This window comes from Phaethon lepturus, unplaced genomic scaffold (assembly GCF_000687285.1).
Source record: "Phaethon lepturus isolate BGI_N335 unplaced genomic scaffold, ASM68728v1 scaffold11854, whole genome shotgun sequence".
In the NCBI taxonomy this organism is placed as follows: domain Eukaryota; kingdom Metazoa; phylum Chordata; class Aves; order Phaethontiformes; family Phaethontidae; genus Phaethon; species Phaethon lepturus.
In genome coordinates, this window is record NW_010535559.1 from 19,477 (window position 1) to 35,176 (window position 15,700).

General features: G+C 45.8%; 1 protein-coding gene across 1 annotated transcript; it reads right to left on the reverse strand.

Annotated features, from left to right (window-relative positions):
* Nucleotides 1-2,805: 2,805 nt before the first annotated feature.
* Nucleotides 2,806-12,637, reverse strand: AGT (angiotensinogen (serpin peptidase inhibitor, clade A, member 8)). The gene is made up of 5 exons (XM_010285876.1): nt 12,593-12,637; nt 8,269-9,088; nt 4,204-4,468; nt 3,612-3,756; nt 2,806-2,997 (listed from the first exon to the last, which is right to left on the reverse strand). The coding sequence occupies exons 1-5, from the start codon at nt 12,635-12,637 to the stop codon at nt 2,806-2,808; spliced, it is 1,467 nt and encodes a 488-aa protein (XP_010284178.1).
* Nucleotides 12,638-15,700: the final 3,063 nt, after the last annotated feature.

Below are 15,700 nucleotides of genomic sequence, written 5' to 3' on the forward strand. Positions count from 1 at the left end.
AGTGGTGGCACGTTTTCCTGTAAAATGGTAATTGGATTTTCAAGTTGATGGGTTATACCAGAAGTGGACCAGACTCTTAACCTCATCACCTAAGGATAATTAGCAATGTGTTTATTTGGCTGGACCACTCAATATTGAGGAATATTTACTCTCCTTTTTCTATCAGCAGTTGTATTTTCATGCTTGAACTGGAGGGATGAGGAAGCAAATGCCAATTTATTTTTTTTTTTAAGCTTATCGGCACAATTGTCAGTTGTGCTGAGGGATAAACTATGTTGTTTTGATGAAACTTAAAGAGCCTGTCCTTGTCTTTGTTTTCTTTCTCCAAATCTCCTGTCTGTTAGAGCATGATTTTAGGTGTTTTGTTCACTAGATTGTTGAGCTGTAGGCTGCAGCTGAGAGCTGAGTATGTGAATGATGCTTGGGATGTGCATCGTTGTGTGCCTGGCAGGGGAATTTGGTGGAACCGAAGGAGACCACTGAAGCAGAGTGAAGAGTATAATGCCATAAAAATTTTAGATGTAAAATTGTTACCGGAAACAAGTCACAGGAGAGTATATATTGTTGGTGAAGCAGAGAGATTTAGTTGGGGTTTTTTGGGGTGTTTTGTTTTTGTTGGGTTTTTGGTTTTGTTTTGGTTTGTTTTTTACCATTTGAATATCTAGGAGAATGGGTACATGCACTGATAGCTTATCTTTTTGGTACTGTAGCACTTGCTCCAGCATCTTTGTCTTCCCAGTCCTTGCATGCTCTGGCCACTACACTTTTAGTTCCCTATCTCAGCCCTTTCTTCCTTCCTTTTCTTCTCCAGGGTGTCAGTGGAGAGCTGCTCTCCACCACAAAGTTTCTTTTCTGAAAAGCGTTTGGTTTTGTGAGTGGTGGGTTTTGTTTGTTTTTCTGCCTGTAACCACTGAACAGGGTCTGGAGTCATCCAACACCATGCAGCCCCCACCTGTGAATAATGGCATTTTGTCCCAGAACTTACTGGCAGCGTGGCCAGGGACTCCCTTTTGTTGTCCTCCATCATCATCATAAAAATGGAGCGTTTTGTGGTCTGAAATTTTGTGGCTGATGCTGCCCTCTGACTTTAATGAGTAAATGGGATAACTTTTAAATTAGTGTGAACACTTGGAAGCCACCTCTTTCATGCTTACAGCTATAACATTGGCTGTATTGCATGATAATTTGCAATTTACTGTCTTAAAAAACATAAATCTGACTTGGAGCAAATTTCAGAAGCCAGAACAACGGATGTAGTTATGGACATAAACCCAACTGACCTGTGGCAAAGCAACACGGAAGTGGTTTTATTTGCATCTTTCCATCTCTGCATACTTATAATTAATTGCTTCTGTATATAATACAAGTATTTAGATGTTAGAGCATCTGGAATACATACAGTATAATCAGATAAATACATCGATGCTATATCATAGCACTTGAAATCCTAGCATTCTCAAGAGGGGGTTGTGTTATTTACTAGTCTTTTCCATTAAGCTAGAAGGACCTGTCACGTGTCTACATCACCAGTAGCAAGACACTGGCATTAGTACGTTTGGATTAGATAGACGTTTGGGCCACTGTGGATGACAGATGAGCTACCATGCTCTGCAGGATACATCTGGCATCATATACCAAAGAGGTCTGCAGTTATTTTCTAAATGCCATCAGTGCTAAAGACAAATCTAGAGATAAGAGGTGGAAATCGTTGCTCTACTGAGAGGCTTTCCCTAGTACCAAGATTTCAGTCCCAATTCACTTTCTAATTCAAGAGTCATCTAATAATCTATTGTTCCAGTTTAATGTTTCAAACCTTTATGACTCTGTTAAGAGTTGGATTGGACCACTGAAACCTTTTTATTCATCCGTAGCAGCACATCCACCGCTCATACTAGTATAGATTATTGCCATTATTACTATTTTTTAAGAACATATGGTTTGGATATGTTAAAAGTTTACAGAGCTGGGATCTAACCAGTAATGTTCTTTTTCACTAGAAGGCTGTAATAAATGCCCCTCAGGCTAGAAAGTAATCCAAGGAATGGAATTGTATTGGAATAGTAGGTCTTTTTTTTTTTTCCTACAAAAAATCGGAGAGAATTCTGTCAGGCTATGAGAATTTGTCCAGCACAGTTCATTACTGCTACCAAACCCTATTTTTAGCTTTTCCTTAGAGTTAAGAAATGAACATATCCATCTGGGCTGCAGAAAGAAGAAACTTCCTTTAAATGTGTTTTTGTTTCCAAGGCAAAAAATCTTGTCTCAGTGGGACAAACAAAGCCTGACCATGCTGTTGGCAGCATTTTAAAGGAAAACGTTGCTGAAGGTAGAAATCTCAGTGGATAACCGTGAAACTTTCACTGTAATGCAAAGGGGGCTCTCTTTTGCAAAACTGACCAAACTAAAACTTAAGAAGTGACCTCTTAAGGAATGAACAGGTCCTTTTCTATACCTTTCTATAGTAAATGCTGCTTGTGTTTATAAAACTGGTTTTTTTTTAAGTCAATGCTCTGCTGGCTACTACTTTGTCCCCACTGCTTTGAAAAAGGGAGCTGGAGGCACAAAGGAGACAAAGTGGGAATAAGAAACTAGAGGAAGAGTTTGAGTCGCCTCACCTGGAAGAGATGAACAAGGATGAAATGTTGCAATGTTTTAGCTTTCAAAAAGCTGTATTTTAAACACTACCTGCTTCGTCTCAAAGCTAAGTAGAGCACTCAACAAGATCATAAAAATAGCCGATGGATAAGAAAAAGGCAATGGGAAATGTGCGTCACTCTCCTCCCTCCCCATCCCCTGTGCTTGCATTTAAACCCTGTGCAGTGGGTTTGTTACTCTGCCAAGGAAAAGCATTGCCCTTGACTTCTCTTCAAAAACAGCTAAAAGGAACGGCTTGTTCAGTGTTACTTCCAGGAACACCAAGTCTTCCTTCTGTGCTGCGGGGTCTTCTGGCTGCTTTGTTCCGTCACTGGTCAGTTTGAAAAAGGCTTTATTTATTACCTGTAAGGTAAAACATATGAGTAAATCCAGAGTCATCAGAGCATGCTAGTGAAGAGATGATGGGGGGTTTAAGTGCTTTCTAGCATGTGAAGTAATCAGTAACCTAGATCAGCTGTAAGCAGCACAGGATAGACTCCATGGGTGTTTAAAAAAAGACCGTGGAGTACTTGTTCCATAACACGTGAAAAAGCTCTACAACTGCTTGTACTCTTGGGCTGTATGAAATCCTGGTACCCTTGAAGCCCCTGACAGAACTTCCAAGGTAGGATACCTTCTAAAAATAGAATTAAGTAAAAGTAAAGGCACTCAAATTGTACTTCTGGAACATAATTTGACTTCTTTTTATGAAGGACAGCCCTCTCCTTCAAGCTCTCCCTTCTTCCCCTTGGGACTTGAACACTAGAGCCTGTCTTCAGGTAGGGTTGTGTGCTGCATGCACCTCTGTGTGTGCGATTTCTGGGAGTAGTCTCAAAGTGATGGAGGATTATCCTCAACAGCCCGGTAGCTGCAGCCTCGACTACTCGCTCCAGCTGCAGTGCCTGGAGGTGTCTGAGCTGGAGGTGTTAATGCAGTTAGAAGGCTTTTTTTTTAAATGCCAGCGATGTGTACTGTACCTTTCCAACTGTTAGATTGGCGTCGCTTATTTTACTGAGATCTGCCCCCTTCCCCAGCAGTGCAGGCAGTTCCATATCTGCAAGAAGCTCCTGTAGATCGGAGCTGCCTTCTATTGTTAACTCCGGCAGCCTTAACGTAATCTGTCTGCAGAAAAGAGAGAGAGACAAGTGAGTGTGTGTGTGGTGTTTGGGCAATCCTGGGGAACGGGCATGCGAAAACAGCCGCAAGAAGTGCTCAGTATGTGGGGACAGACAGCTACCAGGGCCGATGGGCATCGCCTGACTGTTTCCAAGTGGGAAGTCACCCTAAATCTGCCCTGGGTACTCTGTTAAACCCCAGGTCACCCCACTTCATGGGCCCTGTGTTGTCAGCTATGGAGAGGCACTTGCTCGTTTCCTTGAAATACCCGCAGACAAAAAGCCGATCCCACTGAAGTCGAGCTCCCTCGGAGTGAGGGCCCCCAGGTTTGCGCGTGTTTCTCTTTGCGCTCGGTGTTAAACCCTCCTTGGCCCCGGCGAGCAAGCAGGCAGGCCTGCGCCGTGCACCCTGTCCCGCCATCCCTACGGGCGGGCCCGCGGGCCCGAGCCCTACCTTGGGGACAGCTGCTGAAGCCAGGGCGAGGACTGGAGCAGCAACTCGGACTCCACGTGCTCCAGGTCGCTGCCATTGATGGGTTGCAGCAGCACCAGCAGGGCTGTCTTGCTGATGGGGACTTCCACCACAGAATAAGTCCCACTGGTGTCAGTTTTGTACTTGAATGTCCCTGTGACTGACAACATAGGGACCAAGACCTTCGTGTTTGAATCCACCCAGAACTCCTGAGGCTCTTTGAGCCGGGAGGCTTGCTTGATGTTCACTGAAAAAAAGGTTGAGAAAGAAGAAATTGATTCTTCTCTTTCTTCACTCCTCCCCTCTACCCCTTAGCTGGTATATATGTTTGTTTAAAAACAACACACTGTACATTAGACAAGGGCTGTGTGTATAAAATCACATTTAGATACTGTAAACATATGTGTCCTGCCTTAAATATGCCTGCTGGTAGTATTAGGCAGAGGCTGATGCAGGCTCACAGCATGGGGACCGCGGCCAAAGCTGCTGTATTTCTACAGGCTTCGTGGTCTTCCCTGGGCACAGTATTTCTGCTTGCTTGCTTGCCGGCTTCCTCATGGGCTGCCACGTGGCTCCCAGTTGGCTCGTAGGCCTGTGTGGAGGATCTGCCTGGATTTCCTCTCCGTCCCCCGAGCAGCCGTGATGGTGCATTTGGGAGCACATCCATCAGGGACAGCCCTTGCCACCGGAGCACTCTCAGGCAGCCGGGTGGGCTCGGAGAGGGAAGGCCGTGCAAGCTCTGGCTGAGGTCTCACCCTTGACAAGCTTATGAACCAAAGCAATGGGGAAGGCAGTAAGCATGACACTGAAGAGTTGATTGAGCCAAGGAAGTTAAAAAGGACATACCTGAACGCTTGCTAAACCTTAATACAAATTTCTTACCCAGGTCACAGGTTTGGGAAGCCTTGCTGTCACCTCCCGCTGCTTCTGTGCAGCTTTGCACGTCAACATGTAACCTGCTCACTGCCATAGACCAGTGCTGCTGCCCAGTTAGGCAGATAATCCTGTTGGCATTAAAGAAACTACTGCCATCAGCGAGACGGGCAAAGATCAGAAATCTCAAAATTGCTGTTTGATGGAATTAGGAAAACAGATGCGTATGTTGAGGTAAAGAGAGGACCTCCTTGCATTAAAGTAATTAATATTGGTATAAAATAGAAGCTGGTCTAGCTGTACTATTAACTAGTCTATTCTCCAATAAATCCAGATAAATGCTGGACCCTAACATATTTAATATGTACTAAGTAGTTTTGCATAGGAACACTTGCCTCTTAAATGACCTTGCATAAAAAGAGCATTTAGGCAGTTTCACCTACTCTAACTTCACTAAAAAGAAGCAGCAGGTAGGAGATGTGAATGGTGTAAGTAAAACAAAGAATAAGGAAAGTAGAGCTGTTCACCTTTTTTTCTTATTTTAGAAGAACAAGGAATGCAAGCAGAAAAGAGACACTTTCACGGGGTCTGCATAACCTGCAGAATTTATTCTCGCAGGATAGCAAAATTCAAGACTGTAGAAGGGTTAAATAAAAAGAAAAAAAATTGAGCATTCAGATAGCTAAATGTGTCAAGGTGGGATAGTAATTGGCTTTAAATAGTCTTGGGAAAGTTATTGCAAAATTTCAAAGCTCTGCTATTGACTTTGGGACTGAGTCCATTAATATTGTGCCAGTTGTGAAGCATGACAAATCAGCACCCCTGTGTTTGAAATGGCTCCCTGTGGCCTTCTGCCAGGGGAGCGTCTGGACATCTGTGCCCTCAGATGTATAACTAGGTATGCATTCTCCTGAAAGTGCTCTAAAAGATGTTAGGAGTCTTAATACGACTATTTGTTTCTTACAGCATTTTTTTTAGGAGAGGTGTATTTACTAAAGAAACCCTGCTTTTTGCCTCAGACACCTGGTATGTAAAATGAGGAAAACTGAAGATGAACATCCCTTCTATAGAAGGTGATAGCTGACACACTGGAAGAAATGGTTTCTTACAGGGAGATGTCTCATATCAGGACATAGAACCTGTGGGACTGGGCGACCTTTCGGCAATCACGTCAGAGCAGGGAAGAAACCTGTGTCTACAATATAGGGAAGATAACTGAAGTGAAAAAAGCTGTCAATCACAGAGCGAAGATGTAGCCTGGGAGTGTAAAAGAGTATTCCACAGCACTGGCTTGGGAGTACAGGAGAGAAATGTTGGACCCCTCTGCTTCAGGTGATGATCTCCATGTTCTGTAATACAGGCTTTATGCCAGCCCGACAAGCTTAATGATAGAGAGACTTTCTGCAGAAAGCTATGACTTTTTGCTTAAAACAACAACAAACAGCAAAAAGCATCCTACCAGATTTCTAGTTAAAACTGAAGTTGTTGAGGGTTATCTGTTCAAAAGAGTGTAAGTAGGAGAAGGTAAGGGTACTTAAAGTTGTGCAGTCCCACAGTGCTATATTCATTCATTAATTTGTAATTATTTTGCAACTTAAAAAATTTATCGGTAAAATTTGCACCTTATGTTCTGCACTGGATTCTAAATGGCAGTTCCTGCTTGGCAGCTAGTCTACAAATGTGAAAACAACTGTGTGCAAGCGAACAACAGTTGAGACCATTGGAGCATTTAGCTGTTGTTTTGTATGGATTTCTGTCAATTCTATGGCTGTTGATAGCATCTCAGGAGTACATATAATGTGTTTCAGACTAAAAAAATATACTTTTTCCTTTCTGCAGCTATAGGGACAGACATGGAACATGACAGCATCAGCTGTCATGGTTGCTCCTCCGCAACCAAATGGCAAAGCAAATGCTGAAGTCATCTCCTGTGTTTATTAGAAAAGAGCTGCTTATCCAATTCATTTGTTCTTGAGCCAACTTTCTCCATCCCACATGTGGAGACTACAGTATCTCAAGTGCACCCTTCTGAGAAAGAGGAGGTAGCAGAGCTGACCCGGTGACTCAGACCCTCGAACATGTGTTCCTAAACTAATAAAATTACACGTTTCCAATGCAGAAGAAGAGGAAAAAAATTTTCTGCTAAAGTAAAACTCTGCTCTTGTGACGATGCCCAAGACTGTAACACAAGAATTATTTTTGCAGTCTCTACGCTAGACTTTACACTGAAGAGAAAGCTGATGCTCACAGCTCCCTGAGGAGTTGCAATTAGTTAATGACAGCACCCATGAAAGGCAAAGAAAACCTGATATCCAGTTTACAGGTGGGAAGAGGAAGGCTCAAAAGCATTTCATGGGCACCTTTAGCGGTTGAGGACCGCTTAGAAGCTTATGGCTCACTGCGAGTTTTCTGAAATACAGTCACTGGTAGGCAAGCTGTCCTAAAGTGTGTGATCTCTGGTATTGCATTCAGCCACAGGGATGTTGAAAAGCAGCTACACTCAGAAGAGAAGGCTCAGTTGTGGTACAGGGGAATTTCTGGGACAACAGCATGGTAATTAAGGTAATTGCCTTAATTCTTCTAGATTTCTGTATGCTACCCGCTTCTGTAACTAGTATGTTTGGTTGCTTCCTGAGCCAGAAGTTGCCTCCAGACTTCTGTGTTTAACAGCCACGAGAGGAGTCATGTCCAATATATTTTTTACCCATTCTTGAATCTGTACCTCCAGCCTGTTACCCGCAGCCCCCCCGTGGAAATACCGGTTCTGGAGAAAGGTATTTCTTTGGCTTGCTTTAAACCTACTTCCTGACGATTTTTGCTGGAGGCCCCTCATGATTTTTAGTTCCTTCACAGTCAGAAATGCTGCGCAATCCTCTCTTATTCACCTTCCCACACCTTTCCTAATCCTTAGCTTCCTGGACAAGGAAGTTTTTTGGAGGCCATCTCCCTCCACCTCCTCCCTGTTGCCCTTGCTGGCGCATGGCAGAGTGCAGGCAGGACCCCCAGCACAGCAGTGGGGAGCAGGGCACTGTACATGGAGCAGCAGTCCAGCCTTTCAGCTGAGCCCTTCCCTCTTGCCGCTGGCCAGGCGTGACCTTGCTTCCTTCCTTGGAGCAGGGCCGCTGCCTGTCCTCCACCCAGCCTGTCCCCGAAACAAGCTGTGCCGCCTCGTACCTGCCAAGCGGACGTCCACCGCAAACAGCAGGTCGGCAGATGGATCGATGTCTGTCAGTAAGCACTTGCTTTGGCCCTCGCTTTTGGCCTCCACGAAGGCGTTTATTTGCTTTGCTGCCTCACTTGGGTTTGTAAAGTCAACAGCTCGGGTGTAGACAGCATCAGCGGAGGGGAGCAAGTCCTGCACGAACAGTTGGGATAGAGGTACGCCGGGGGCAGAGAAGAGGCAGAGCGTCTTGGAAAAGAGCAGCTCCTCATCCTTGCTCTTGATGAGGCTTTCGATCGTCCTCAGGCTGGAAAGGACTTTGTGTCCGTCCACCCTGGAGGTGCAGTCAGGGTCTCCGGAGGGGGGAACAAATCCCAGCAAACCCTGCAAGTCAGCTGCCGTCTGGTTTGAGGCACCCAGGTAGAAAGACACCAGGGAGCCGTAAAGACTGGTTGGGGACAGGAGCATGTTTTGGCCCCGCTGTGTATCCCGCAGCTTGCTGTAAAACCGCATGCCCAGGACATACACCAAGTCCTTCAGGTAGCTCAGTTTCTGCCTTCCCCAGCCACTCAGGCTTGGGGTTTCCAGCTTGTCCTTGTCATTCAGGTCATCTTCATAGGCAGGTGTGGTTTGAGATGTGATTGAGACTGGGACAAAAGTTTTCTTTCCCTCCTGGACTAGGCTTTCCAGCTCCTCACAGGTACTCTTGTTGAAAGAAAACAAATTGAAAGGGTGGACATAGACCCGGTCAGAAGTCACGGTGGTGAAGCATGCCAACAAACAGAGAAGATCTGCTGCCAGGTTCATGTCGAAAAATGGCTTCCACAGTGTCTGCTGAAAGAAAAAGTGGGGAGGAAAAAAGCCTGATCAGCCTGTTGTAAATACAGTTTTTCTTACTTGCAGGGTAAAGTGCCAGTGCTGCGTTGGAGTTACAAAGGCAGAAATTTCAGTATTTAGTGCTGTCTGGTCTGACTATTTGCTCCGTAAAGCCCAGGGTGAGATGGTCGCCAGCTTCCGTGGCAGCAGCTGAGGAAATTTCAAGCACAGATTTGGCTCCATTACCTGCTGCAGTACCCTAACGATTTAGCACGGTAAGCAATATTGTTGTGCGTGCCGACTAGTTAGGCGAGCAAACTCGAGTGCGCTAGTTCCGGCAAAACATTATAGCAGCGCAAGGGTGTTGCTCCTGGGACCCGGTCAGAGCCACCTCTGCGAACTGCTGCACTAAATCTTGCTGACACACAGATGGGCTAAGCGATTCACCCGCTGTTATGCGGGAAGTGGGTTTGGAAACCAGGTCTTTTAAGGTCCGACCACTGAACGGTGCCCCTTTGTATGTCTAGTCAGCATAATACTTGGCACTGGCAGAGCATTTTGTGTTTTCATAGGCCAGTGCAAACATTCGTTCTAGCTTCTAGGCAAACACACTCAAGGCTTCCTTATACAAATGTGCTAACACTGAAACCGTTTTCATAGCACCTTCTTTATCTGGATACAGAGTTAGAAGGGGTAAGCTGAGTTTTACTCTACTGTACAGACAGTCGTCTTCTGCGGTAAAAGACCACCTGCTGCTCGTGTTTTTCTTGAAGAGAAGTAGAGAATTTTACTGGATGCGGATGTCACTGGTGTTTTGGCGCAAAGGATCTGGTCATACTGGGAATGAGAAAGTCATGGGCACAAATACACACACACACATACATACACATGTGTGCAAACACTGACAAATTTTTCATTTTTATAATTCTCCCTTTTCCTAGATCTCTTTCTCTTTTTTATCACTAATAGCTCTGCAGTACCTTCCCTGGATTTCTAGTATATGACTTTGAATTTGTGTATTCGAAATCCAAATGCGTCGGAAATTATGCATCTATAACACTTATTATTGGCCAAAATGCTGTTATGCAGAGCTGTATTTTTATTCTACTAGTCGTTTCTTGTTTATTGTAGCTCTGTTCACCCTCTTTTGCCCTTTCCAAGCTCTGCAGAGATCATTGGATGGGCAAAACTCTAGCAGCCTTGCAGGTAACCAAGCTCTGCTCTCTGCCTTGTTTCTCCATGATTTTTTGAGTCGTGCCAGCCTGTCAGGTATTGTAATTCTGGTAGCCTGAGCCTCCTGAAAGGACGCAGTGCAACATCTGTCTCACCAGCACTTTAATTTACACAGGATGGAAGTCTCAGGACTTAAATCCGGCTGTTCAAGACCTGTCACCTTCCCAGCCTGATTTACAATGTAGAACCATATCACTTCACTGGAGGCTCCCCAAGTGTTTCGTGCCTGATAATACTCTGGTTTGCAGTATCACCACTCTCTTGCAAATACAAAAACTGAGATGTGCAGATGCTTGGTAATTAGGCATACCTTGCTGAGTAAATATGCCTGCTACTGTGCACACCTATGTTCCCAGGCTGTAGGCTCCTGTCTAACAAACAGCTCAGTTTCCAAAGGGAGTTTCTGCTGTTGTGATGGTTCCTCTGGGTGTATGAGCATCTTCCTAGTAGGTGCCTGCACTATTTTCTCCCCAGGAGCAGGCAGTGGAGGAACTCTAGCCCTGTGCCTTCATCCAAGGACTGCTTTTCCCCATTAACTGCCACCCCATTCTCTAAATTAGCGTGCAAGCCGCGACAGTCGGTGCTGCTGTTCTCTCTGCTCCCTGCCATGTCTTCAACTCAGCCGGTAACATGCAGCACTGCACGGCTTCCTCATTCTTTACGACCAGTTAAAAAATTATCTTGGGAGGTGTCTTCCCAACTTGGTCTTCACAGTTAGCCCAGCCACTCTGCATTTCTAGTCTACTCTCTGCATTTTCCAGATTGGGACAGCTCGGGAAAACAAACCAAAAAGCCACAAATTAGAGGTCCTTTCCTACCCTGTTCTCTCCATCATAAAATTCTTTTGAAACATTTCTTAATCCTTCCTGTAGCAGCAGTGAGGATAACTCTGTACCACCTGGTCAGGCTGTGCCGTTAGGCACCGCTGGTGCCCAGTGGTTGCTTCTCTACGGCTACCTGAGCCACCATGTTAAGTCTTTTCTCACGAGCAGAAACAAGAGGGGCAGTTCTCACTGCTGGCACTTACACTAAGCCCCATCTGCGGAAAGCCAGCGTGGCTTGTTTCCCTAAAGAAGCCAGTCCAGAGCCTTTTGGGAAAGCATGAAAACTTGAGTTGAAAGATTGTCATTCAAAGTAAATCCATTAAGCGTGCTTACTCGCCTCTGCCCTGGTGTGTGCCGCCCCGCCGCCGCCGTCCCCCCTCGGGCAGGCTCCTCGCGACACCTCTTCCCCCGCAGCCGTGCGGCGTGATTGCTGGTGGATTTATGCCCTTTCCACGGGAGGGCCCTTTCCACATGTCTGCGGTGGCATTGCGCAAAGCTACTTTACATCACAGGCTGGGGGGCCGAGAAAAGTTAGCTCGGGCCAGAGATGAAACCTGAGCACAGCTTAACACCGGCTGCATAGAAAGTTCTAGGGACGGATACACAACCTTTAGCCGGGCCCGGCACGGCTGCGTAGCCTGCAGTTACACATTTACAAAGACAGACACAGGTGTTTTACTATGCGGAAGAACCGATTACAGGAGCTGAAAATAGTTCATTTTGTGCTAGACTCAAAGAAATGCAAATTTCTTTGTACATGTATTTGTTGTACAGTCAGACCAGATTTTTTTTCTTCTCGGATAAATTGGCTTTAATCTCTACCTTGCAGCTTGGGTACCCATGAGTGAGTGGGACGTGTACACTACTGCAGAGTAAGATGACTAAATTCTTCATTTTTACCCTTTGTTTCCCTCCTGATCTATCCAGAAGATCAAAAGTTTGTTCTTTTTCCTCTTCAAAACAAAATGTGTTGAAAAGGAGGGGATGAAAGCTAGATGAATTAGGTTGCCAGAGCCAGATCACCGAGACATCATCCCTCCCAGTCTCAGCTTCCCAAGTCCTATTTGGCAAACGGGGGTGGGGCGGAGATTCAGCGATCTTGCTGCTGCTTTTGAAATGGTCCTCCAGCTTGGCATGCCCCTTCTTCCTCTTCAAGCAAAGAAACAGTGAATCAAACCAGGGATGATGCTGTTGTATTAGGCTGGGTCTCATTCAGTGCCCCTGTTATAATTAGTAATTAGAATCCCATGGCTCTAATGGGAGCAGGGCTGATTTAACATCCATGCCCTGATTTTAGAGGGCCAGTCAGGTGTGGTTTGTACGGCGGTGCCCAGTTACACGTTGGCTTCAAGGAGAGAGAGAGATGTTTCCAGTGCACCTGGGCAGTCGGAGCTGGTGCAGTTGAAGGTGGAGGCAGGGAGAGCCGAGTCCCTCCGGCCCCAGCGCTGCGTGCCAGGTGACTAACGCCAAAGGGGTGGGAAATGTCTGTCTCTGCAGCCTTGCTTTTCATTTAAGCAATCTGATTACCTTAGCTCTAATGAGGTCTGAAAGCAGTTCTGAGCACAGGCCTGTATGACATGCTATCATGCACACAAGGCTTAAACAAACCACTTGAAATATTTATGGAGTTTTGTCCTCTTGCTGCCTGAGCATCTCAGTCAAGGAAGCATCTGGCAACAGAACAGGTCCTGAGCATTTGTACCATCTCTAGACGGTTATAAAATGCATGCAGCCCCCCCATGGATCCAGGCAACAGGAGAAGTTGCTCCGTTAAAAATGCGTTTTGTTCAGCTAAATGCCAATGAGAACAAGCTAGGTTTCTGGTTGCAACACCCCTTCTTCCCTTCTCCCCCAGCGAGTCCTTCCCGCAGGCAAGCTGGGAGAGAAAGCTGGTCCCTCGGAGGCCGGTGGAGGTGTGGGTGGGACGCGTGACAGCACAGCCCAAAGCTGTGTCTCCTGCACTGCCACCCACTTGGGTCCACGTTGGAGGACTCGGCACCAGCGGTGTGCACGAGTGGCTGGACCACGCCACGCCTGTGAGCTATAGCTAGTCTGCCTCGTCCTCCTATGCAAAGCCTGAACACAGGGGAAAAGCAAACCCAGCCTGATCCTCTCAGTATCGAGGACACAGAAACCAAGGCTGTTTCAGCGATGGGCACCTTGTGTTCTGTAAAACTCTGAAAAGTATTCTCATTAACAAGAATTATTGGCTTTGGCTAGTAAGCTACAAGTGATGCTAACAACATGTACAACAGCTGCCAGACAATGGGCAATAAACACTGGTTTATGGGCAATAAACACTGGAAGGGGAAATCAGATCATTCACAGCCACTGTGTTCTTTTCCTTAAATCGTTATGCCTCTATGCATGATTCAGAAACACTGCTCTAGCACCCAGAGGGCATTGTTGTTTGGGTATCTCCTGCTTCCAGCTCCCCAGCGTTCCATAACCAAGTCATGCTGCAGCTCCTGGTGGTCTCCTTTTGCTGTGGGCACCAGCACCAAGGCAGGCACCCCTGGCTGCAGGGGATGCTGCCCCACAGAAGAGGGGGAGCAGAAGGCAGCTGAACGAGAACTCCCATGTGGAGCTCTAGTGGTTCTGTCATGTAAAGAGAGTTGAGATTTTAGTTGAAAGTTCTCAGGCTTTTCAGCCAAGTTGACTTTTGGGGCTCTTTTAGTGTTCATGCACTCAGTTGTTTTTTTTCTTCTGTCAACAAAAAATTGTCAACGTCTTTGGGGAGAGCAGGAGTCTTTCCCCACCCCGCTCCCCAACTCGATCAATACAGTAATTGAATTAAAATACCCAGCTTTCTCCAGAAAAAATTTCACCAGAAAACGTTCAATGACCTGCTTTCACCACAGCACTCCTCCTGCTTCAGGCCACTGGGAATTTGTCTGGCCTCAGTAATGAGGGAGAACCTTCGATTTCAGCTTACATTCATGCCCTAGTACAAAGCTCAGACATAACCCCCCCCTAATTTGCTGGTCGCTTATGCTCACTCAATATCACCCTATTAAGGTGCATCATGCACTAGTGCACTTCTTAGATCTTTGTCCTTTTATCTTCTCACGGTTTCTGCTAAAGGAGAAGCTTTCAGACTATGAAGAACATACATTCCTACACCTGGAATGTATTTTATGCTAGTAAAATTAGTTAGTAATTTGTTTTACTTCTAAGCCATTTTTAAGCAAGAGTGCACAAGCATTATTTCCATTACTACATATGGACCCTTTTGTTGGGCTTTTTTGGTTGTTGGGTTGCCATGGTTTTAAGAATAAACATGTGCTTAAAGATAGAGCTTTGACTTTGGAAAGAAGAAAGTCTCTATCCTGCCTTTCAGCTCCGTTGTCCGAGGATTCAGCTCCCCAAAGAGAGCTGTGCCAGAAAACCTGCGTCAAGCTGAACTTGGGCAAAAAGTGTTCCAGCAACTAGGAACTGCAGAAAGCAAGGCTGTTCCTAATGGCATCCCTTGTGCAAAGCAAGCCCAGGGCCCACACACGTTTCCTAACAAATCTCGCCCTGCAACAGGCGCAGTAAAGGTACAAAGAAACACAGACCTCTCAAACCTGCTCTTCGGCGAAGAGGTTCACGCTCTCCTTTTGCCCCACTCTTCCCGATTTCGGGGGGGGGAACGACTCAGCTCCCTCTTTTATACCTGCTCTTGCATAAGTGGGGCCCTCCTCCCTCCTCCCCACTGCCCTCATTTCTCTTCAAAACCTGCCTCTGTTTTTCCTGCTTGTTATTCATGGTCACTGCTGAGCGGGAGCGAAGAGGGGTGGAAAAACACTGGTGCTGTGGTTACGGGTTCCCTCGCAGCCCTGCTCCTCTTCTCCTTTGCTCTACTGAGATCTCTACTGAGAAGTTCTAACAGGGATGCGCTCCCCTGCCCCGTGAAAATTTGTTAGTGGTGGTGCTGCAAGCGCTACTTTGTCTAAATACCGTCAAATAGGCTTCGGAAATTGTAACCCTGGCAGAGGAACATTAAACCTACAGCCGGCAGCAAGAAATTCAGTCTTGAATAGGAAAATTATTCTGTCCGAGCTAGAATTTCAATTGATCGGCCAGGCAGCTATTCTTTTGCTGCAGAACATCGTGTCTCCATGCTGTCGAAAAGTGTTTTCATTGATCCAGAGCGTTCTGGGAAAGGCTGTATAAAATTCAGCACTTTGTGCGGAGACAATAGTAAATATTTTATTCTGGGGTTTTTTGGATTGTTTTCCAGTCTTCCCAAATTTTGCTCTGAGATCTGAACTCAAAAGGGCCAGATGTACTCCTGTGATTATGTTCTTGCCTCCTGCGAGGTTATGGTGGGAGTCATGGAAGAGGGATAATAAATTACTTTGCTCACAGCCTTGGACCACAGACCTTCACATGGGCTCTTCGTAGATTGAGATGGCATGTCTGACCTACATAGATTATGAATTAATATATGGCTCAGACTTAATAGCATGTACATCGTCATATATGATTTATTGCTAAATTTGAGGGTTTCTTTTTTTTAAGACTAAAAATACCTTGAGTGAAAAGTAGGCCACAAACTGTTTGTTTATACAACCTGTGGGTTGACACTGGT

Excerpts from the sequence above, each read along its gene's own strand:
- AGT (XM_010285876.1), bottom strand. The coding sequence starts at position 12,637 with ATGAAAAGCAAGGCTGCAGAGACAGACATTTCCCACCCCTTTGGC. Across the intron at positions 4,469-8,268 it reads GGTGGACGTCCGCTTGGCAG|TGAACATCAAGCAAGCCTCC; the intron begins GTACGAGGCGGC and ends CCTTTTTTTCAG. Across the intron at positions 2,998-3,611 it reads CCAATCTAACAGTTGGAAAG|GTAATAAATAAAGCCTTTTT; the intron begins GTACAGTACACA and ends TTTACCTTACAG.